This window comes from Kwoniella botswanensis, chromosome 1 (genome assembly GCF_036426115.1).
Source record: "Kwoniella botswanensis chromosome 1, complete sequence".
In the NCBI taxonomy this organism is placed as follows: Eukaryota; Fungi; Basidiomycota; class Tremellomycetes; order Tremellales; family Cryptococcaceae; genus Kwoniella; species Kwoniella botswanensis.
Window position 1 is genome coordinate 4,959,709 of NC_088599.1, and position 22,974 is coordinate 4,982,682.

Sequence of the window (22,974 nt, forward strand, 5' to 3'; positions counted from 1 at the left end):
GTACGGATCATGCGATGTATCTGCGACAGAGATCAAGGTACAAAAGCATAGCTTGACTGGAGCAGGAGAGTCTTATATCGTCATTGAATTCATGCAGATGCTTTATTTGATTTCTATTGATGTTTGATTTGCGATTCTATTGTGTCTTGTCGTGATCTCCCGCCTCCTCTTGGCTTGACCCTTGCTTGTCTCTTCTATCTCTTCTCCATTCCTCCTCGTCTCTTTCTCACCCTTAATCACTCCGCCTTCCTCCTCAACAAACAATAATCACCCCATACCCTTCCCTTCTCCAGCAATCCACCAGGTAACCACACCAACCTAGCCCACCATTTCGTACTAGCAGCGTCCAAGAATCCTTTGCAATACTCCTCTTCCCATTCTGGTTTCTCTGCCCAATTCTGTTCGAGCTGCGTATGGGTGGTCGAAAGAAGAGTGAGCGAGACGAGATATGTACATTCGGATGAATCCACCTATACCAATTCAAGAGATATCAGTAATAAATCCCGCCCATGATTACGGTATTACTTGAACGGAATAGTATGATCACAATTTGACATCCGTATCGTATGATGGGATAAGCGTGAAGAGAAATTTCACTCACATAAGTCCCAGGTACTTCAGAAGCTTTATTCTCCCCATTGAATTTTCCCTCCTGGATCACTCTAGTCTCAGATCTCGGCCAAACCGTCCCAGTCGTGTTGGATGGTTCCCAAGGTCGAGGCATCATCCCATCGAAATCCGTTTTGATCCATCTGACCCTCACTCCTTCAGGTACAAGGTAACTCGAAGGGTATCTATACCATTCCGTACCATAACAGAGCGTTATGGGATTTTCCAAGTTCTTCAATGGGGTCAAGTCCCATTGTGGTTTAGGGATTTCATTTCCATACGGTTGATAGTTATCAGGTAAAGGGATAGGTTCATATCCCAATTCGCTAAGATACGAAGGTATAGATTTGTATTGGAAATGATGAACGATGTCGAATGGAGCATGATAGAAGTACAGACTCCCTCCTACTCTGAAAAATGAGATTGCGCCTGGGATAAGGACGGCAAGGAGGGTGAATATGGAGAAAATCGATGAGCGACTTGCCTATTCCCAGTACGCCATATAATCAGCTAGCGGTCGCCTTCGAGATTGCAGCTGACTCACATTATAAGGTGAGTTCGTCACATGGATATAATAAGTTTCGATCCATCCTCGAATCAAATAGATCGTCACAGCCGCATTGAAACACAACAATGGATAAGCGGGGAACATGAATCTCTCTTCCTTGTGAGCTTGAGCCGTCAAGATCGCTAACCAGAGATAGAAAGGTGATAGTCTAACTGCTAAGAGGGTGTATGGTGAAGTTTCACCTTCTTTAGGTTTCTGTTGAGTCTTACCCAATCTTCTATAATCGAATTTGTAGGTGATCGCCAGAGCGGGTAGGGAGATGAGCGCAAGAGGCAGGAGGAAGTTGAAGCTGAGGAAGAGGTTGGCAAAGTAGAATGAAGCTGGTGAAGTACCGTATAGGTCAGGTCCGTTCCCTGAGAAGAGGTTGTAGGTGATGATGTTGAGTGTGGGGAAGGTGGATCGTCCATATGCCCAGGAATCGATCATTGAGACGGGGATCTGGAGTAAGAGGTAATGTAACACATCAATACACCTCGAACAAGATTCATCTTCCGCAAGAATTAACGCAGCAAATACGTCTCATACTCTGAGCGTTTCAAAGGAGAGTGTGACTTACAGCAATTCCAGCTGCCAACCCAATAGCTTTACCCAAATTCTCCCATCTCTTTGTCATCCAATTACCTTTCTGAGCAGGTAAGACCACTTCACCGCCAGTCAAAAACAGCTGCTCGAGCACAAAGGGAATACCTAAAGCAGCACTGAAAGGCCATCCTACAATTGCTCCTACGGCAAAAGCGAACGTAGCGATATAAGCCCGTTTGATACCTGTCGGTGTGGATGTAGCTGGGTGGAACCAGTATGATGAGGCGATCATTGTGGTGTACATGCAGAATGATGATGGTAGGAAGGCTAAGTCATTGGACATAAATTTAGTTCGGTTGTACAGTTGGAAGAGTAATTCATAGGGAGACGAATTTCGAACTTACCAACACTAGCAGTCCACATTCCAGCACTCAACATCAATCCGAACAACAAATATCTCGCTACTCTATCATTGATAGTTTCCACTACTGTTCTGAAGAATTTAGCTTCGCAGAAAGAGCAGATGGCTCCTAGTGATATTCTCAAAGCGAAGAAAGCTGGTCGCTAAAAAGTAGATCAATGATCAGCATATATATTTTCTGAATATACATATATATATATAGTTTGGATGATCTTCACTTGCCTTTCCCACACTCAGTACTTTCGGTATGATATGTGCTAAAGGCCAATGTAACAATACATAAGTCCATGATCGAATAGCGAATTCGGGTGATAATTCCCAAGTTTGAAATCCGGAGTTGTACTGAAAGTAATGTAATGGTTCGAAGAAATTGAACACTGCGGACAATGAACATATATATATATATATAGCTCAGTATCAGTATAAGCTGATAATTTGTGAGCAATACACTGCGCAACCTACCCTCGTCACAATCTGATATAACAGCGTACATGGCAGCTACAGTTCTGATTAACCATAATAATCTGAAAGCGTATGATAATGTAGGCACGAATGGACCAGGTCGATTACTAAGTGATCATAATGATCATTATCAGAACACCATTCGTGCCATGATCACTCATGGGAGATATAAGACTTACCGTCCGACTTGATCCTGTAATAACCCTTGATGTCTCTTCTTAAATCCCAATGGAGCCATCGAACCGAATTCATCTTTCTTAGGTTCTTCAGCTGCCTTCTGGGCATTGGGACCGGTCGTGGGTCGTCGGAATCGGATAGTCTCTGTTCCTGGGAGGGACATGGTGTTGATCTTCACCTCTTGTCTCCCTATATGCTTGGGATGAGTGCGAGAGACGATGTTGATCGAAAGCCAGAAAGACGAATGAAATCAATACGTGACGACGTTGTCGGTTTCGGTTGATTTGGGAGTTTTATTTCTGGGTGCGTGCCTGAATGTCAAAATCAATGAATCAATATCTATCGAATAAGTTGACCGACGATAAATTCATCTTTAACCTTCTTTTCATTCAACTCAACGAATCTCCCATAGCAGGACAGTAGCAGACCATCTACCGGGAGCGTATTCAAGATGGCCTGGTCACTCTTCACCAGCCCTTTCGGGTCTTCCTCACCGTCATCATCATCATCGTCCTCATCTTCCGTCAACCCTGTCCAAACGAAAAGCCAAACCGATATCCTACCTCCTCCAGCACTTGCACCGCCAACACCTAAAGTAAACAAGTACGAGACAGTCTTGCAGGATGAAGCGAAGTATCAGGAAGTACAGTACCCTACGACCGAGCAAGTACCGGGCTGTATGACCTTATTGTGAGTATAAAGGAACCTCCCCTCAAATAGCTGAGCTGACTGTGATTATGTAGAGATGAATTCTTGATGTGTTACGGTAAGTCAACTCTTATTCATCTTAAATCCCTCATAACACACTCTGAACGGAATGATGGATTTCTCATCACTCTTTGTCCCTCCTACATGAGAAATGATCAATGATAATCAACTAATATGATCATTGATTTATTCAATATAAAGCCTTAGCACCCCAACTCCGATCGATGTATCGATACGGCGAATTCCGGGATTGTACGTGGAAGTGGGAAGATTTCAAATACTGTTTATCTCTGAAATCGGACGATGAGGAGATGAGGAGGAAATTGTGGATCAAGAGAAGGGCAGAATGGTGGGCTAAGAGGAGGGTGGATGGAAGTAGTGAGGATGTATGGGATGTCAGAACGTGGGTCATTCGGATTGAATTGCCGAGAGAAGATGGAGTAGTCATTAGTTATGCTGATCTTATTTTGATGCTCACCTAACATAGTGAACCTCCAAAGAACTTCCCTCCATTGGTAACGGAAGAAATCACTAGTGAAAGTAGTACTACCTAGACACATATCTTGCATGTATATCATCCCCACAGAGACAACTCCTCATCCAGCCCGCGTGGGTATGCACCATATCAACAAATCAGGACAAAAGATCATGGGGAAATGGATACATCATGTCCACAACTCATCACTATTCTTTATTAGCCTTGGTCTCTTCTACCGCATTAGCTTTCTTATTATTATTGTTGTTGTTGTTATTGTTACGCTGAACCTTGTTCTTACCATGAGTGACATCAAATTGTTCAGCTTTCTTAGCTTTCTTCTCTGCCATCTTCTCTTTCTTGGTTTGTCTATTATTATTGTTATTGGTCTGGATCCCAACACGCAATCGCCATTTTAGCAAAGAATGACTCCCGGACGATGTCATAATAATTGCCTACCTTATCACGTCCCATATTGAATGAATGAAAACTGATTTGCTAAGCTCGTAAAGTGAATGTATATGATATACTTATGAGTGGATGATCTGATACGAGTAATGACAATGACCTATGCTTTATCCTCCTATATCATAATGAGATCTACCTAGAGTGTCTAAGCATTTCGACTCGTCACCGCCTGTGAAACCTTCCATAAAAAGCTTCAAGATGCATAAAGGAGTTGACACATGGCATCGACTCGACAAGCATGTCATCATGAGCATCTTTGATGAGTTTGGAAGCCAATCACACCATCGATGATCCATCTCGTACAAGCGATATATACGGCGTTTGACTCGAGATTCAATCTAGATAGAGGATCATACATGCCAGAAATGGTTTAGTCTTCCATTATATCAGTCATCGGTCCGTCATCGGCCTCGCCAACAAAAGAGAGATCAAAGGAAGCTCGTGTAACAGTCCAATCAGGACAATCGTACGTGAGTTGTAGGCAAAACGATCAGTACGCCCATCCGTCATGTTCGGATCCTGTACGAGTAACACCATTTTATACCATTCAACCGAGTCAGACTTTATTTTCCTTTGTAGGAATTCATCGCGCATTTCCAGCTAATCATATCAACCCGTACTTGATCTAAACCTGTAAACCCGCCATTCTACCTGACAAACCGCCTTTACCACCCGTAACAGGCCAAACAACCAATCTACCATCTCTACCAGCCGTAAAGATCTTCGACACTTCTCCATTCTGATTCCATTCGTACGCTTCCACATGCGTAATGGTATTTTGATGAATGGTCAATAACATCCCATCTGATCCTACTGGAGTAAGTCCAGAAGAAGTCGTAGCTGCTCCAGTACCCGGTAGTCCTCTTTGACCTTTGGAATCAGCAGCTTTGAACATGTTGAACGCTTCGTTATTGCCCAGTCTACCTACTCCACCTCCACCGGATCTTATACCTGTAGCAGTAGGTGTGAGTGGTTTAGAAGTGGATGAAGGATCGTCGAGGGAATGAGAAATCGCCCATCCGGATGATGATCCAGTGAAGAGGATAGGTTGACAGTCATGTCCCGCAGCTACGATTGATGATTCAGAGGTCCAAGTGAGATTGGTAAACGGAAGAGAAGGGAGTTTGACCACAATGTGCGCGGCGGGTGGCTCATTAGGCCCAGAAGCGTAGATGATGGTGAGTGATGAGTCGTGGGCTGGTGAAGGATAAGACAGAACGTCAATTGTCATTTTCAACATGAGATATGGGGAGGGATCATCGCACAGGTGGAGAAGCAGACTTACCGACGAAAGCCAATGCATCTCCAGAAGGAGAGAAAGCAACATCATGTACCCAACCTCCATTAGGCGATTTAAACTCAGCCAATAGTTGACCAGTAGGAAGTCTATCACCCCAAATGGTAGCTTCGGGTCTGCATAATATTGTTAGTATTGATTCATCAATTGATGGTAGGCATTCATCGCTCACTTCGCTTCAAGACCTTTGATGTATCCCGAGTATACATAAGTTTTACCATCTGCAGTACCAGCAGCAAGCAGATAGTTATTAGGGTGCCAATCAAGTGACAAAACAGTAGATCTAAGGGGTTTCTTGATTTGTTTGGCAGTCCACCAATTGTTCTCTTCATCAAAATGACAGATAGCGATGACTCTGTAAAGTGAAGAATACCCATCAGTACATGTTCATCACAAGCACAAAGGTTGAGAGAGGATGGGAAAATGGGAAAATGGTATGATAAGTGATAAGACAAGCTGTACAGATACTTACCTAGAACCACTTCCTACTGCAAACTTATTCTCTGACGGACTCCATTTGACACTGGTAGCAGCTCTGTTAATCTTCAAAATGACCAAAGCGGGTTTCCAACCTTGTTCGGTATGAGTCCATACGTAGGCATTTCGATCTTGAGAACAGGTAACGATTCGGTTGGTGTTGGGACCCCAAGCGATGGCGGTGATGAGTTTGTCGTGCTGCGAGAGTACGATGTCAGGCATCAGTACGGATTGCTCTTATATAACACTATGCAGATGGAAGGAAAGACATAGTTGCAGGACGATGATCCTAAATGGATGCTTGAGATATACAAGGTGAGAAGGATTGAAGTTAAGGTCATCACTCACCTCGGCTAGAGTATCGGTAAGATCCCACGAATCTCCATTCCTAGTATAGATCTGAGCTTCGTTGGAATTGGGACAGACACAGACCTCTACTCGTCATGAGCGACTCCTCATCAGCAGATGTCCTCGCCGGAGGGAAGAGGTTTGATTGGTTGACTCACGACTTCTATCAGGACTGAAGGCGATACCCGTCAAAGGGCCGAGGGAAAGTTGGAAGACTTCTGGGGCTGACATGGCGATAGGATGCAGACGGATGTATGTATAGATGTGGGAGAGGACTCTAGCAGTCTACTCTCACTCTCTGAATGCTTAAGTTGTTATGGTACGTGGGATGTCGGATGATGAATGCATCAATCGATGAGATATCAGATTGTGTTGTGGTAAGACTTACTGGTTGCCGTAAACGCGCGTGGCTGTGTGTGGCAGCTCAGGCTGTAATGACATCACAGTCACATTATACATTTTATACTGTACAAATGTACAGTATGAGTGCAGGTCGAACCTATTTCTAATTCTCACTGCAGCGTAACGTACCATGTCAGCCATACGAGATTCTGTCAAGATTGACTCAGTCTTATTGAAGATCTTGAAAGTTCAAGGATGGAGGCGACCGAAGGAAGAATCTCGGAGATTATCTTTACCGTACTCGTATGCCTCAAGTTGCTGCTGATCGACCAGTCCGCTCGAGAAGTCGACCATTAGGAATCGTTACTTCAGCAGGTTCCAAAGGCTCCACGGAACATGTCATACGAGAATTGAACCAGATAAAACAAGAGAAAATCACTTTCATCTATGATCGATCCATGATTTTGGGTCTTCAGGAGAGTTTGCGTGGTCATTTACGAACTTCATTTGATTTACAAAGATTTCTATTACCACTGGACGACCTTTTGATCCGTGAATATATGAAAATCACAGCATCGACATATATCTTAACTTCTCGCCAGGAAGATTGGTCAGGAGACCTGACTAATTATAAGAAGCTCTTCGAGATGGGCCAGATGAGATTGGTCAATTCCATCTTACGCGATCCGAGATTTTGGAAAAATGATAAATGCCAGGATCGGCAGTATGGTCGATCAGAATTTTCAACTACTTCTCCAATAGCAGAAGGTGACAGAGGGAATTTGGAAGCGGGAACAGAAAGCATTTTCTCTTTGCATTACCGAAGAAGACAGAGAAAACCTCACGTATTATTCGAGGCGGTACGAAAACAGGATATCGACGATATTTTGATGGATAATCTCACTAGGCTAGGCTCAAGGTCAGGTACTTGGGATGATCAATGGAGTATCGAGATTTCTGGAGACGGCCAGAGTACAAAAGTCACAGGCTACCTTGAACCGGATCCACAAATAGTGGAAAATGTAAGGTTGCTACATCAACAGGTATGTCGAGTTTCTTTTTTCTCTAATGACTCCCTGTTTCGCGAACTTGGGTGTGCAACTTAACCATTACACTATCTACATATACATAGTTGTGGTTGAAGATGTGGCTGAATCAATGCGACTACTACATCCTATACAATTTCTCTTCGATATTGATATATCACCTTACGTCACCCACTCAGGCCCGAATGTCATATGTCGTTCCTGCAAGCGGGGTCAGAAGCTCCGGCTATCCGAGTCTCATAGAATGTATGTTGGCATTGGCATTTCAACGACTTAAATCATCGCTGTTCAAAAGCTCGAAAAAGCTTCAAGTCCCGAATTCATCGCCACAGAGAGAGTCAGTTGCCCCGACTGAATCATGGTCTATTCTTCCGAAAGATTGGCAATCGCCTGTGACACCCTCCGCAGCACCACGAACAAGCCCAAAGGACAGACTACTTCGATAGGTATCGCATTCCAGAAGATGGGGTCGCATCTTAGAGCAGGATCGAAAAAGGCTTGTGAGTTCAAAGCAACCCGATGTTGTAAAGTATTGATTGGGATTTCGATCGTCCTCTGTGCGCTATTGGGACATCTTTTAGGATCTACCGCGACAGCTCCATCCAGATTTATGGACTCTCAGACATCCGTTCTCCCGAACCAGACTTAAAATTTGTTCTCCTTGTGTCCAATCAATTTCTCAAATACCTCTTCTCCTTACCTCACCTGAGCAAAGCTCATCTCGACGGGCGCTGGATCCTTCGCGGTCCGAATCTTCAATTCTTATGATCGGTGAGCCTATCTCTTGGGGTTAGGACATGGGATGTCTATCTAGGAGTTCTGGCTATTCCTCTACGATTGACACAGAACACAGACGATATTGAGTGTATGCTGGGAGCAAAAGATATTTATAAAGGATCTGTGAATCCGTATGTCATCCTACGCGTCGTAGCCAAAATTACGCCTCCTAATCTTCCTGAATGTTTGAGACTTGTCGATAAGAGGTCTCAGATTGATGCGATGAAGGCGGCAAGAAAAGAAGCTAAAATTTACAACACTCGTCTGAAGAATCTTCAAGGTGACAAGGTACGGGAATGTCATGGACTCTGGAAAGTAAACTCAGGACCAAATAAACGACTGATCATGGTGCTTTCGCGAGTTGAAGGGCGGTTGGAAGGTGAGGACGAAAATTGGGGGAACTTACACGATCTTGATAGGTGAGTGGAAGAGTTCACAGAAGAAGAAAAAAAAGAAGATTCATGGATGGAAGCTGGATCCATCAATAGCTATCGTTGCTCATTCCACTTTTCCTGTAGATTGGAAATCGCCAAACTGTATCAAGCTATTCATTCGGTGGGAGTGGTTCATGGAGATAGATGTTTGCGACATATACGTTATGACTATAGTTATCCAAGTACCGATCCTTACAAAGATCCTTCACCGTTGATGTTGATAGATTTCGAAGGTAGCAAGATCGTCGGTAAACGACATCCGGATCTGTTGGAAGAGAAATCCATTGTGCTTTCGAAATTGGACTTGGCTGAGGATTATTATTAGTAATTCATCGTTCGATCAAGCTACGAATTTTTACGATTATCATACTACACCCGTGACGGCTCGACAAATCACCCAAAGTCAGGAGATATTGTCGTAAATACATATGACCCTTGTACAGTAAAGCAAAGGAAGAAACTTCCGATCCGCATTGTACAGTATACAAGTTACGAATAATGAACGGACATCGACACCTAAAGAACCACAATAAAGTAATGTCGATACGACGGATCTATGTTATATACATCACGAATAGGAAGAAATGATCGCGAAATGACTTATTATGATTATGTTCTATACGATACCATACTCTATATACGATCTATTATGATGCAAATGAACCTCAACGGCCACACGCAATATGGGAATTCCCCAATTGACCATAGACCAGAATAGCGACCTAAGCTATCTATCTATCGTGCAAGATGTTGAATGAATTCGTAAAATACAATCGATTAACCGATAAAATACGTTCCCAACTTCTTTTCTTCTTCCCTGCCCTCTTGTGGTTGAATTCCCCAGAATTGACTCTGCAAACTTCTTTCCCAGATTTTCCAAGGTTCCGAGCCACTTACAAACTTCGCATTGAGGAAGTCAAACAAACGATATTCGAAGTACTCGTTAAACGTGAACCAAAATACTATTCTTGCAACTAGCAATCTATCTCTGAAGCTAGAACCTACGTGCTCGATAAAGTGTGATGGGGGTGGTATGATTGGAGGAACGGATGGTAAAGCCGGAACGATCGAGTGAGAGTATAGGTATAGGAAGTATTCTGTTCGTCTACGTCGGGTATATCTTGTTACACCATCGATATGAGATTCTGCTGATGCTGAATATGGGGAGAAGAACTCCACAAATAGTTCAGGCGATGATTCCGATGTGAGCTGTTCGGGGAACATGATTAATGAGTGTTGAGGTGTAGGTGAGACGAGGAGGTTGGTGAAAAACATTGGATCCGAGGTTGTTATGATCAATCTACTGTTCGAGTGACCATTCGAATTTGCATTAGCATGACCGTTGGCATGTCCATTTCCGTTCGACGTCGTTTTCTCCTTCTTATCCACCATCAAATTCTCTCTACCATTCTTCACCCTAATCTCCATCTGAATACCGGTATACTCAACCCTTTGCTTCACCCAATTCTCCACAACTCTTCTAGCATGGATTTCAGTCCACGATACAGCCTGTCTCTGCATCCCCTGTCCAATACCATGCACATCCCTCTCAGGGGGATTCACCAACCCCTCTGAACCCTCCGTGTGATGTTCAGGTCTAGGGAACAACGCAAGTTTCTTTATGTAGTGTAATTTATAAGCTTGATAGAATGTTCGAGCAGTCACAGAAAATAACGTGAATGGCCATTTAAGTAATATTCTCAATATCGATAGGATGTTGCATGGCTCCAGGGGTATAGGGGGTGTAGGACCAGAAGTGAGTGTAGCAATGAATTTGACTTGATCATCTGTCGATAAGACTTTCAAGAATATCTTGAACTTAGGTGGATTGTCTGTGTAGTAAGCTAAGTCAGGTTCAGGGAATGGATTGGTCAAGTCGGCTCGATAGAAGCCGTCTCGTGAGTTGAAGGGAGATACGTGGAATTGACGTGGGAACTTGAAGGCTAGGTCGTAGCTGGGGACGCATCCCGTTTATCAGCGTATTGCTAACGGAATCATGAAGGATGTAGAGGAGATTAATCATTGAAAGGAAGGGAGAGATCCAGACATACCCTTTGGCAGGTTCTTGACGATATTCAGAATCAGGCTTAAGGACGTAGCAATGACTGTAATATCATAATCATATAGGTATAAGCTGATTTTAATTCCTGTAGCGATATCATCTGATGATGGACGGAAGGACAACCACTTACGATTCGGCAAACGAGCTATGTACTTCCAGAATCACACACAACATTTCCCCCACTCTCCCCTCCTCTTTGCTTTTCTTGTAGATATACCAAGTGGTTAATGGATTCGGTCCCTCCCATCCAGCAAGACTAGGTAAAGTAACCAACCATATTCTGCCTATATCTTCTTTCTGTATACCATACTTATCTGTACATAGTAATTTTTCCAATTTCTCCCTGAACGATTCATCTCCATGAGATAGATAGTCTCTCGTTCTAAGTCCGATAAGCTTGGTTAATGGATGACCAGCATATTTGAATATCCTAAATGGAAGATCCAAATGACCACTCTCCATAGAATCCACATCCACACCTAGATACAGTACTGCATAGGAGAATGCATTTTTCGCTGTGAGGGGTAGATGACGACCGTGTGATGTTACTGCTGGATAGAATGAGGAGGGAAGTGAATCAGGGGAGGGGCGGAGTGATGGAGAGAGGTAGGATCGGAAATGGAGTATTAGGAGGGGTACGATACTGAGCGAGATGGCCGATATGGTGATGGGGACTGAAAATGGGAGGTAGTTCAGGAGGTACGACATGTTGGATAGGACTATGATGTTGAATGTCAATAGTAAGTCAAAGTAAGAAAACTTGATTGTGGAACATACGATTCTGTGATGATGTTTCGATTACCACACCAGCCTTGGATCTTCTAATTCGTACTCGCACTAAACCTGTCAGAGAGACATAAGAAGTGTTCACGGACAATTCTCATCCCCACCTATCCTCTTTAATTCTATCGACTTGACAAGGGCGCAACTGTTGCTGTTGCTGATTGATGGTGCGGAAAGGGCGCTGAAAACACGAGTTTCTATTTGATTTTCGGCATGTACGATTACGATCAGATGTCATCGAGTGAAGTGAGGATCCGTCGGGATGGGGAGATCACCGCAACCGTGTGTATCCAGGCACCAATACCAATACCGCATCACCGAAATATCGACAAAGAAGCACAGACATAGTCAGATATCCATGTCTTAGCTCTCCTTCTCACAGCCAGCAAGGAGATTGGCCAGGCCCATGAGAATGTCCAGGCCACAAACATCTCATTTCCTACCCCTCCCTCCGCTTTCCATCCGTACTCCCGCACCATCCTACCGTAAACCTACCCTGATAACCACCTACTCACATCAACCAGACCGAACGATAACTCACGATGATTCGTCAATGGCATATTACCGAGCTGCTCCTATAGGCTCGGATCTCAGTTATGGGTTTGATAGGAGAGTAGAAAGGGATGAGAGTGTCGATGAGCATCTGGATGGGCTTTGTGATGCTTTGAGAGAAGTACAGGGGAAGGGGGAGAGGAAGGGTGGGATAATCACTTGGAGAGGAATGATAACTAGGTCAGTCATCACATGTCTGGGCAACTCCGAACAAGCTAGAAGGATAGATGTTGATAGATATACGACGTCTGTGAAGGATAATGACTGCTCCGTATGAAGATAGAGAAGGATGGGAGATGACTGCCATAGCGTTAGATGGGTCTGTATATGTCGAATTGCATGATCCACCAGAAGTAAGAGCGAAGAGGTATGCGTTGATTTACTCTACTCCTCACAGTGCTATCATGATGGCAAGGTGCTGAATCTGATCTAATCGATTTAGACGAACTCAACAAGCACCATATGCCAAACAGAGCTATATGGGATACTCTTTCGAATCGTTCTCAACTGTATCCGCTGCTCAAGAGCAAAGAGAGGATTGGCTAGAAGGATGGGGTGGAGATGTCAATACAAATGTTCAGGTAGGTGAGCCGTTCGCGACACTTCGTCTTGTATACCCGTACAACTGACTATGGATTGTGAATATAGTGGTGCAAGTCAGTAATATCACATTCGATACCTTGATTGATGACGGACGACTGATCAACATAAATAGTGTAGTTCGCTCAGCAATAGGTGATATACCATTATGTCTAGGCGGGGAAGTAGATTGCGTAAAAGGTGGGTCGATCATTTGATCATCTACATATCCCCCTGTTAGAACAGCATCCCATGTTTTGATCGATAATTGATATTTGTTCTCTGACTTCAGCTGAACCTGGATCACCTCATCCTGGACTTGAGAGATGCGTAGAACTGAAGACGAATAAAATAATAGAGAACGAAAAGCAGGAGTTTACCTTTCACAAGTAGGTGATTTCATTTTCCATTTATCGGCTATTGTAGGTGTAATTTTGATGGGATTTAACGTGATTCAGGAAGCTACTGAAACATTGGGCTCAAAGTTGGCTACTGGGTATACCAGTGAGTGCATGACTGGATGAAAACAAAAGGTCGCTCATACCTCGGTCATTGATCTTCGATAGGAAATCCAAGTTGGTTTCCGTGATGATTCAGGTGTATTACGTTTACAAAGGGGATTTGAGACTGAGAAGATACCCAGGTTGTAAGTCTGCCTTTTCTCACTTTTGGTCTAGCCTGTACGACTCTGACAATCCCTAACTTTTATCATGGTAGTATCGCCTCAATCCCATCACCTCGCCCGCCATGGACACCTCAACCATGTCTTCACTTTCTCCATGCTGTCCTCCAACTAGTCCTTACTCATGCACTCCCCACTGACCCACTTGTACGATATCCTCCAGGAAGCATACATCCTGAAGAGCCTTTGCCTGCTGCTACAGTATGGAGATTCTCTTTCATCCCTAGAAGAGGATGTGAGATGTACAAGGTTGGTGAAGCAGGTGTGGACGAGGACGGAAGGTGGGGTGGGATGTTGAAAGAGGATTATGTGAGATGGAGAATGGGTTGATCATCTAGATCGGTATCCAAAAGAAGAAGTGGTAGAAAACTCAAACTACTCGTATCGAAGAGTCCGATACATACAAGTATTGACAGTAGACTCAGCATAGGAAGGTCATAATCTTCTGATATCAGACTGATCACATTTGAAATACGTCACTTCCGTGAATTCTACATCATGACTTTCACTATGTAGATCATGCTGTACCTATCAGACATCTATTCTATGTATGTATGAAATGCTTTTCGATCGCTTTTGTGACGTTCGAAGTGATAAGATCGATTGTTTCTTGGTAGATAGGATTTTTGCGGTGAATCTCGGTCAAAGACTAGACAAGTATCCAAGACAGAACGAACAATACTTTTAGCGATTGTCTTGGGAGGAAAAGTAAAGCATTTGTAGATAGATGTTAGGGTAGATTTGAGATGAAAGACTTACAGATTCTCTCTCGTATTTCTCTACCAAAGTGATCTTCTTCGGATCAGTCAAATCTTGCTGGACATTCCATTCCAAAGTTTCTGGGTCTTTACGATCTTCCCACCATCATCACCCATATCAAATATATCAGCATGAGTGGTTGTCAAGGACGACGATAGGGATAATGAAAGACTGATGTTCCAACTCGTAACAAACCGTCAGATCTACTCACAGATGGCAGCTGCGTCCAGTAATTTGGATTTTACCTCTTCTACTTTATCGGCACTGAATTCTAGGAATAACACTACTATGAATCCCATTTTTACGTTGCTTTGAAATTCCAGATGTGATTCGATGTATGAACTGGCTGTATCGAGTTGACTATCTATAAGGATGGATGTTGGTGTCGAGATCAACTCAGTGGATCACGTCTTATATACCTCTCACCACTCGTGTTATGACTCCGTCTCTCGTCATCACCTCCACTCCTCCACTTGTAGGTAGATCCCGCAAATGCCGGAGTGACACCCAAATCAAAAATCGATTGATCAGCATATGCATGCTCTTAACTACATATTGGGTAAACAAGATTACGAGTAAAAATACTTTACACGACTAAGCAAAATCAAGTATCGTCCATTCCAGTCTCCGGTGGTAGATGTGCCAAAGACAATCATCCGTTCATTTATCCCGGCTATCCTTTCATTATTGGTTTTACGAGTGTTTCGTACACTTACTCCCCTTTGAAAGGATCCGTAGGGATGTCAATCTTGTCGCATATATGTTGACATCGAAGTTGACATTGGTGGTATGCATTTAAGAGAGGGTCATTGAGCTTTCGTGACAAGTCGGATATGGGATCATAGTCTATACTCATCATCTGTGGACAACGAAAAGGTGATTTATCCTCCATCTGCCAAATCATCATCGTAGACATTCTCCTCCTACTGATTCTGAAATGAATGTGAAAGGCTATTGTTAAGCCCATCCAATCTCTCATAATCAATCAAAAGCAGAGTAAATTCGACAAAAGCCTAGACCCTCTGCATAATCTCAAAAACTAATCGCAACTACTGAAAATAATCAAGTGATCAATGATCCTGCGCACACAATATTATACTAAACCATCATAAACCTTACAGAACATCTCAAGAAAAATGCCAATATTAGGGTTTGGGGGAGAAGATGACGAGTCTACAACTTCTTCTCCCACACAGACTACCCGAGAGGATGACGATGACAAGACATCTTCTCAACGAACGACCAGTAAACCCACTAGCACTGGCTCAAAAGATGAAGACGGAGACGACGAGCCTACCACCACCTCTAAACCCACATCCACTGCCAAGAAAAATGAGGACGAGGAAGATAAACCGACGACTAGTACTAAACGTAAAGAGTTAGATGATGAGACATCTACATCGTCAAGTAAGACAAAGACCAAGACTAGTACAGATGAAAGTGCTTCTACTGGAGTGATGAGCGTTGCCAACGCGTGTATAAAGAATGGAACGGATAGTGATGAGTGTTTGGATGGGTATCAGCAGAATTCGGGATTGATAATATTCTGTGAGTGAACTTCTCTCACTCCTTGACGAAGGAGCGGGGTCGAGGACGCAGAGTGTGACCCATGGTAAACGTCGACGAATAGACGATCACTGATTGCCTTCGAATGTGGCGATAGGTGCAATAGCGGGGGCTTTGGTCATTATCGGATTGATATATTGGTTGATCAAACGAAGTAAGAGGAGAGCAAAGTTGGAGGGGATGATAAGTAAAGCATAGGCTAGGTAGGGAGGGAGTGGACGATGAACAAGATGCGCGATTATGAGTTACTGCAGGATGAGGATGAGGATGTTGAAAATATGGTAGCGAGCAGCGAGCATAGAGGGTTTGAACATCACTTCAAACGACGTCTGAGATGCAGCCTATGTTGTATGCCAGGATTTGATTATTCCGTCCAATCGCTTCTGAATCGTTGACTGGTCACAATGCTTTATACCAATGTTTTTGTTCTCGCTTAAAGCATCACTCGTATGTGACCTGCGACAGATAAGAGCAGATCCCTTCCGCCAGTCGCGATCTCGGATATGACCGTTGGACTACCAGATGAGGTAATAAATCGCAATGGAGATGAGATGAGATGAGAAGCACCGAACGGATATTGATATCTCCGACTTTTGACTCGACTCTACGAGTATTTCAATCATTGTCACTCGATAATTCCTTTATATATAAAACAAACAAATGTGTATATAGATGAGTCCACTAGACCCGAATCCTCACCTTTCTTGATTCCGTATCTTACCTAAAATAGAAAGAGAGAATAGAAAATGGGAGATATCGAAACTGGTTCACCACTCCCTTCCGAGGTCCCTTCAACCTTAGCTACCGAAGGTGCCGAAGTGACTCCCAAATCTACCTCGAATGGTACGACGAATGGTACCCACGTAGAAAAAGGGTTCAGTCCAAGAGAATTTCTGAGTGATAGAGCCAAAGTCACCCAAATTGACGGTAGTAAGTTGTATCTAAGCTTATATCAACATACCTGTACGTTGGCTGATGAACATGTCGGTGATTTGTAGTTAGAGGGTTGATGGCTGTTGAAGGACCCGGTATTGTCTCGTTCGTAAGTCTCATCTCTCTGACTCTCTCTTCTTGATTTCCCAAGACTGTCGTTACTAATGGGTAGTCCTCTTTAGCTGTAAGTGGTCATCTCACTACGCCCACCTTGATGCCCACCTTCAAGTCGTCATGTTTTTTTCTACGTATGCGGACATCTCATATCATGAAGAGGATGACAAGTCCTATCAAAATGAATAAATTGACATTGGCTATGGCTTATTTTCACCGTATCTATACGAATCCTTGGACGATCACTAACACCTATCATCAACCACAGCGCCGGTCGACCCAACCCCACTACCTTCCCATTCTCCTCTATAACCCTCAACCTCAAATCACCCCTGGCAGACGCTCAAGCAAAAGAAGAAAGTATAACTATCGATACCGAAGATTTGGATATCGCCTTGCAATACTCGCCATCGCCAGGTTTGGGTAAATTGGTAGATTGGGCTGTAGGATTGCAGTCTCAAGTGCATAATCGACAGAGGGATGGGAAATGGACGGTCAGTTTCGGAAGTGGAAGTCAGGATTTGATGTCCAAGGTGAGTGTATGGAATCAGAAGCTAGAGACAGGGGACCAGACATGAAAGATGGGATTTTGTCGTTCATATGAGAGGGGAAATGAACTGTAGACCCCTTAGCACAATATCGCTGTATCTCGTCAAGATGAAATGATATCCTATCATTGTGATAGGCAAACTCAAGCTAATAGAATGGATATCAATAGGCATTCCACGCTTTGCTCAACCCTGGCGATCCAGTCTTACTCGAAACTCCAATTTATGCGGGTGTCTTACCACCTTTGAGAATCCTCAATGCCGAGATGATAGGTAAGTGCTAGCCAATCATCCGTCCTGCAAAGTGGAGCTGATCTTACTTGATGATCTCAGAGGTCGATGTCGACTCTCAGGGGCTGTCAGCTAAGAACCTCGAGAGGATCTTATCTACCTGGCCAGAGGGAAAAAAAAGGCCCAGGGTGTTATAGTGGGTCTTTCAGCCGGTACTCACTGATGGAACATAGCTGATGAACTGACAACAGTACTTCACCTACTGGATCTAACCCTTCTGGATGTTCTGCGCCAAGAGAGAGGAAATTGGAGGTATTGGAAGTATGCAAGAAGTACAATGTTATGATTTTCGAGGGTGAGTGAGAACTGTCCCATGACTTGTCAGATCAGATATCAATGCTGACATCATTTCCTGCCGCTGTCAAATCATTCAGATGACCCATATTGTACGTCACAGCTCAGTTAAAGATCGATTGTTCAATTATGAGTGTATGAGCTGATTTTTGCGACAGACTACCTTGCTACCGAGCTTATCCCAAGTTATTTTGAACTTGAAGCCGAAGTTTATCCTGAAGGAGGCCACGTTATCAGATTCGATTCTTTCTCCAAGCTTCTTTCGGCTGGTCTTCGATTGGTGAGTCATGTCATGTCATTTAACTTATTGGACTATATACTGATGAGTCATGCCAATGTAGGGTTTCGCAACTGGACCTAAAGAGATTACCCAGGCCATCGACGTTCTCACCGCCGGAGCTAACTTGCATACTAGTGGTGTTTCCCAAGCTGTTACTTTAAGGTTGATGCAACATTGTGAGTAACACAACTTTCACACTCGAGGATTCTACTGATTTCTGGACGTCACGTATAGGGGGTATCGACGGATTCCTCGCTCACGGTCGATCCGTAGCTAAACTGTATGCCGAACGAAGAGCAGAGTTCGAAGCTATTGCGCACAAGTATCTTGACGGACTGGCAACTTGGGTATCACCCGTTGCGGGTATGTTCCTATGGGTGGACCTATCACCATCAGGTATAAAGGATAGTTACGATTTAATCAGACATGAGGCTTTGGCGAAAGGTGTGCTAGGTGTACCTGGTATGGCGTGAGTATGAGCAAAAGAAACCATTCACAGCACGATGGATTCGTTATTGACATTATGTTTGTTTTTCGTACAGCTTTTACCCCTCTGGTAGAAAATCGCCCAATGTGAGATTATCATTCTCGATTGTTGATCTTGATCAAGATACCGAATTGGGTTTCGCAAGGTTGGCAGAGGCGATCAAGGATAAACAGAAAGCCTTGGGATTGGCTTAGAACGAATAGACAAGATCAGATATTATGGGGAGTCTTGCTTCTGGACCGGACGCTGCTTCGTTCACAAGGAGTTGATCAGGTGATCAATTGTAAGATGTTGAAATGTCTGTTTTAGTATAAGAAGCAAAGGAAAAGGACGATTCACGGTAATGTTTGTAAATAGGAATTAAAAATCAGGTTATGGAATAGATCATCATAGAGACAAGATATAACGTGATATATCAAATGGAGTGACCACCTGATCAACTGGACTAGGAATTCTTCTAATGAACCTCTGAGGGTCCATAAGAGCATAATGCATAGTATCGCATGTTGTTTGGAGGTGTTCGTTTGATCATACTGTACACTCCTATTCATACACCTCAATCACATCACAGCCACTAGTACTTTCCACTCCATCTGTTGTCCTTTATCTAAAAAGGCAATACACTTCCTGCACCTCTTAAAGCCATTTGTCCTCCAAACCTCAACGTCGTTATACCCCCAGGGAAATACGCTGCCAAATAAGATAGAAGAGCGATAACCTGGATGATAGCTGCTATTAACGTTCCGATGGTGGATCGTATACCGATAGCGAAGAATAGGGTAAGAGCGAGTGAGCCGAAATATGCTAGGGAGAAGGGAAGTCGTTCAGGTGATAAGATATGTTTGAGATCTAGAGAACAAAACAAATAGAAAATGTTTAGTTCATGTCTTGTTGAAAGGTTGAGGGGTTGATGGTGACGTACGATTCCATGGACCATGTAAGATTGCGAAACCTAACATGAATAAACAACTTCCTAGGGTGAATGCTAATGCGAATTTACGTGGTTTTATGGCGACTATATATAACATATATAGATATAATCAATTAGTCTAACTAACCAGAACGAGGACGAGATTGAATGTGAAATAGTACACTCACGTATAGGTAAGAATAAAAAGGCTACACCGAAACATGCTATACCACCTGCACAGCACGCTAAAAAACCTAGGAATCTATTCGAAATACGTCAGTCAAAACTCTTCAGAAATCTGGTCCAGAGAGCGATAACTAACCTTTCCCACCGCTATTTCGACCAACGAACCATACCCCATCGAAATCAGCTCCGACAATCTTAAATTGGAGAAGCGAGACGACCCACCGATAAAGCAAAGTAAGCTTCCTCCTCCTGACTCCTCCCCTCGTTCCTTAGCGGTATATACCCACTCATACTATTCCATACCCTCCCCAGGGGATTGCTTCCTTCCTGCTGCGAGGCAGAACGCTGCGAATCATCTTGAACGGAGTTGGCCCATCGAAATCCTGATAGTTGAGATCGGAATGATTGTTGCGCGGAGGCGGACATGGTGGGGAGTAGGTTTGTTGCTGTGAATGTATGTATGGGATATGTGATGGGATGTGATTAGCAGGAAGAGACATAACGCTACATAAGGAGGAATGGTTGAACTTGCTCGGGCGTTGCTGTACTTCGAGACTGACGGTGCAGCTATGCCGAGAGCAAAGAGCCACGACAATATGATATCGATTACAATCTGCATTACAAAGGTGTCATAATGGTAAATTGATCCCGCTAATGAGACATGAGATTGGTGAGTAGCCAATACCCGATGGATGATTCGACGATCATGACGTTGGCCGTTTTCGACTAGACTTTTCGAACTTTTCAAGATCAACCAACACTCATCCCTATATATCTCGTATTCATCGTTGATCAACTCATCAGCATCATAATCCGTCTGGCTTCTACTTCCCGAGGGTCTGTCATAGGGGCAATCGGAATAGGACTGTCTTCTCCAAAATGATCTTTCAACGACCGATGACAGCTCTTGCTCGTCCGTCAAATCTCATCGCATCGACATCCAGGATCGGGTTTAGGAGATCGTTAGCCAGTGTTAGAGATGTTCCCATCGCGAGCAAGAAACCGTGAGTCAGCTATCATCTGCTATTGCGGGATCCAAGCTGATATCGTATCCACATATGCAGACCGACAGGTTAGTCTGATTCTTCATCGTAGCTAAAGCGAATCGCCACCTGACTTGATATGTTGTAGCTGTCGTGATGATGAATATGGGTGGACCATCGACCGTGAGTATGCTCATAATACCGGATCTTTCACATTCAGCTATCTCTTCTTCACCGATTTGTTCTATTAGATTGCATTGCGCAACCAGTGGACGATTTTTTTTGAGATAAATCACATATACTGACTCATACCGTTGCCTCCAATTTCTACCAGATCCCCGAAGTGCACGATTTCCTATCCCGTCTATTCCACGATCACGACCTTATCCCCCTCCCATTCCAATCCGTTCTCGCTCCAATTATCGCCAAACGACGTACCCCCCAGATCGAAAAACAATATACCGACATAGGCGGGGGATCGCCAATCCTCAAATGGACCAAAATACAAGGAGAGGAGATGTGTAAATTGCTTGATGAGCTTAACCCCGAAACCGCACCTCACAAACCCTACGTCGCTTTTAGGTATGCTAAACCTTTAACTGAAGATTGTTTAGAAGAGATGCAGAAGGATGGAGTGACAAGGGCTATAGCGTTCACTCAGTATCCCCAGTATAGTTGTTCGACGACCGGAAGTAGTTTGAATGAACTTTTCAGGATAGCGAGGAAAGATGGGTATGGAGATAAGGGGTCGGTAGAGTGGAGTGTGCTGGATAGGTGGCCCACAAATGAGGGGTTGGTAGAGGTGAGTTGACTTGTTATGTGGCTAGATCTAGATCGAGATTTGAGGAACGGCGGGATGTTGGATAACCTTCGCAGATAACATGGATTTAGAGGCTGTAGAGGAGGATTACGTGGCTCTTGACAATCCGGTTGACTGACCTCATTCTCATTGTCATGATTAGGCATTCGCACACAACGTGAAAACTGCCTTGCAGCAGTATCCCGAAGAAAGGAGAAAAGACGTCGTGATCATGTTTTCAGCTCATTCTTTACCCCTTGAGATTGTCAAGTGAGTACGAAATCATCTTTACTATCGTGAGATGGATGGCTTGGACACATGCTAATATGTATACTCTCGCAGCCGAGGTGATCCATATACCGCTGAGGTAGCAGCGACAGTCCACGCAGTGATGACCAAGCTGAACTTTTCCAACCCGTGAGTTTCATGTCAATGTTTCTATAAGGGAATGATCGTGCATAGACTGATCGCCCGATGTATGATTTCTAACATCAGATACCGTCTCACTTGGCAATCGAAGGTCGGACCTAAAGCATGGCAAGGTCCTCAGACCGCTTCTGCTATAGAAGGATTCGCCAAGATAGGTAAAAAAGATATATGTCTGGTACCGATCGCATTTACAAGTGATCATATCGAAACGCTCTATGAGCTGGATATCGAGGTACAAGAGGAGGCTGAGAAGGTGAGTGTATATACGATTCCAAACTTCATCCGATTATCTTGTTCCTGTTGCTAAAAGCTGACTTGCGAGATTATGCTTAGCTCGGCGTACACTTAACTCGAGCATCATCCCTGAACGACTCTCCAATATTCATTCGAGCGATTGCAGATCTCGTATCTAACCACTTGAAAGATTTCCAACAGGGTAAAATCGGTCCGACTGGTCAACAGTTGTTATTGCGTTGTCCGGGATGTACCAACCCCAAGTGCGGTAAGACGAAGGAATGGTTATCTACGGGTGGAGTTGGTCTAGCTGCTTAAGCCGCATGATCATTGAGAATATCATGACTTGCTAGTGTAATGTAGATGCAGATC

General features: G+C 43.8%; 11 protein-coding genes across 11 annotated transcripts; 7 read left to right on the forward strand and 4 right to left on the reverse strand.

Annotated features, from left to right (window-relative positions):
• Window positions 1-236: 236 nt before the first annotated feature.
• On the reverse strand, window positions 237-2,922 carry L199_001893 (uncharacterized protein; the record flags this gene model as incomplete). Its single annotated transcript, XM_064887646.1, has 8 exons — window positions 237-470; window positions 602-1,093; window positions 1,154-1,615; window positions 1,734-2,026; window positions 2,104-2,263; window positions 2,343-2,497; window positions 2,583-2,689; window positions 2,762-2,922. The coding sequence occupies 8 exons, from the start codon at window positions 2,920-2,922 to the stop codon at window positions 237-239; spliced, it is 2,064 nt and encodes a 687-aa protein (XP_064743718.1).
• A 288-nt stretch (window positions 2,923-3,210) lies between these two features.
• L199_001894 (uncharacterized protein) lies at window positions 3,211-4,021 on the forward strand (the record flags this gene model as incomplete). Its single annotated transcript, XM_064887647.1, has 4 exons — window positions 3,211-3,449; window positions 3,503-3,525; window positions 3,669-3,870; window positions 3,955-4,021. 4 exons carry the CDS (start codon window positions 3,211-3,213, stop codon window positions 4,019-4,021), a joined length of 531 nt encoding a protein of 176 aa, XP_064743719.1.
• A 1,014-nt stretch (window positions 4,022-5,035) lies between these two features.
• Window positions 5,036-6,763, reverse strand: L199_001895 (uncharacterized protein; the record flags this gene model as incomplete). The annotated part of the gene is made up of 6 exons (XM_064887648.1): window positions 5,036-5,607; window positions 5,696-5,823; window positions 5,880-6,062; window positions 6,180-6,382; window positions 6,533-6,618; window positions 6,691-6,763. 6 exons carry the CDS (start codon window positions 6,761-6,763, stop codon window positions 5,036-5,038), a joined length of 1,245 nt encoding a protein of 414 aa, XP_064743720.1.
• A 301-nt stretch (window positions 6,764-7,064) lies between these two features.
• Window positions 7,065-8,714, forward strand: L199_001896 (uncharacterized protein; the record flags this gene model as incomplete). Its single annotated transcript, XM_064887649.1, has 6 exons — window positions 7,065-7,177; window positions 7,221-7,917; window positions 8,007-8,123; window positions 8,216-8,257; window positions 8,367-8,420; window positions 8,502-8,714. The coding sequence occupies 6 exons, from the start codon at window positions 7,065-7,067 to the stop codon at window positions 8,712-8,714; spliced, it is 1,236 nt and encodes a 411-aa protein (XP_064743721.1).
• Window positions 8,715-8,919: 205 nt separating this feature from the next.
• On the forward strand, window positions 8,920-9,456 carry L199_001897 (uncharacterized protein; the record flags this gene model as incomplete). The annotated part of the gene is made up of 2 exons (XM_064887650.1): window positions 8,920-9,116; window positions 9,216-9,456. 2 exons carry the CDS (start codon window positions 8,920-8,922, stop codon window positions 9,454-9,456), a joined length of 438 nt encoding a protein of 145 aa, XP_064743722.1.
• Window positions 9,457-9,908: 452 nt separating this feature from the next.
• Window positions 9,909-11,901, reverse strand: L199_001898 (uncharacterized protein; the record flags this gene model as incomplete). The annotated part of the gene is made up of 3 exons (XM_064887651.1): window positions 9,909-11,085; window positions 11,183-11,236; window positions 11,324-11,901. 3 exons carry the CDS (start codon window positions 11,899-11,901, stop codon window positions 9,909-9,911), a joined length of 1,809 nt encoding a protein of 602 aa, XP_064743723.1.
• Window positions 11,902-12,388: 487 nt separating this feature from the next.
• On the forward strand, window positions 12,389-14,119 carry L199_001899 (uncharacterized protein; the record flags this gene model as incomplete). Its single annotated transcript, XM_064887652.1, has 8 exons — window positions 12,389-12,708; window positions 12,785-12,895; window positions 12,971-13,113; window positions 13,177-13,308; window positions 13,400-13,496; window positions 13,566-13,611; window positions 13,674-13,753; window positions 13,825-14,119. 8 exons carry the CDS (start codon window positions 12,389-12,391, stop codon window positions 14,117-14,119), a joined length of 1,224 nt encoding a protein of 407 aa, XP_064743724.1.
• A 1,565-nt stretch (window positions 14,120-15,684) lies between these two features.
• L199_001900 (uncharacterized protein) lies at window positions 15,685-16,312 on the forward strand (the record flags this gene model as incomplete). The annotated part of the gene is made up of 2 exons (XM_064887653.1): window positions 15,685-16,096; window positions 16,212-16,312. The coding sequence occupies 2 exons, from the start codon at window positions 15,685-15,687 to the stop codon at window positions 16,310-16,312; spliced, it is 513 nt and encodes a 170-aa protein (XP_064743725.1).
• Window positions 16,313-16,860: 548 nt separating this feature from the next.
• Window positions 16,861-19,255, forward strand: L199_001901 (uncharacterized protein; the record flags this gene model as incomplete). Its single annotated transcript, XM_064887654.1, has 11 exons — window positions 16,861-17,044; window positions 17,113-17,152; window positions 17,430-17,694; window positions 17,880-17,982; window positions 18,043-18,136; window positions 18,192-18,295; window positions 18,375-18,386; window positions 18,453-18,574; window positions 18,636-18,750; window positions 18,809-19,043; window positions 19,117-19,255. 11 exons carry the CDS (start codon window positions 16,861-16,863, stop codon window positions 19,253-19,255), a joined length of 1,413 nt encoding a protein of 470 aa, XP_064743726.1.
• A 413-nt stretch (window positions 19,256-19,668) lies between these two features.
• L199_001902 (uncharacterized protein) lies at window positions 19,669-20,583 on the reverse strand (the record flags this gene model as incomplete). The annotated part of the gene is made up of 5 exons (XM_064887655.1): window positions 19,669-19,910; window positions 19,984-20,076; window positions 20,160-20,233; window positions 20,294-20,304; window positions 20,380-20,583. 5 exons carry the CDS (start codon window positions 20,581-20,583, stop codon window positions 19,669-19,671), a joined length of 624 nt encoding a protein of 207 aa, XP_064743727.1.
• Window positions 20,584-21,305: 722 nt separating this feature from the next.
• L199_001903 (ferrochelatase) lies at window positions 21,306-22,920 on the forward strand (the record flags this gene model as incomplete). The annotated part of the gene is made up of 6 exons (XM_064887656.1): window positions 21,306-21,323; window positions 21,475-21,942; window positions 22,103-22,209; window positions 22,282-22,356; window positions 22,435-22,621; window positions 22,702-22,920. 6 exons carry the CDS (start codon window positions 21,306-21,308, stop codon window positions 22,918-22,920), a joined length of 1,074 nt encoding a protein of 357 aa, XP_064743728.1.
• Window positions 22,921-22,974: the final 54 nt, after the last annotated feature.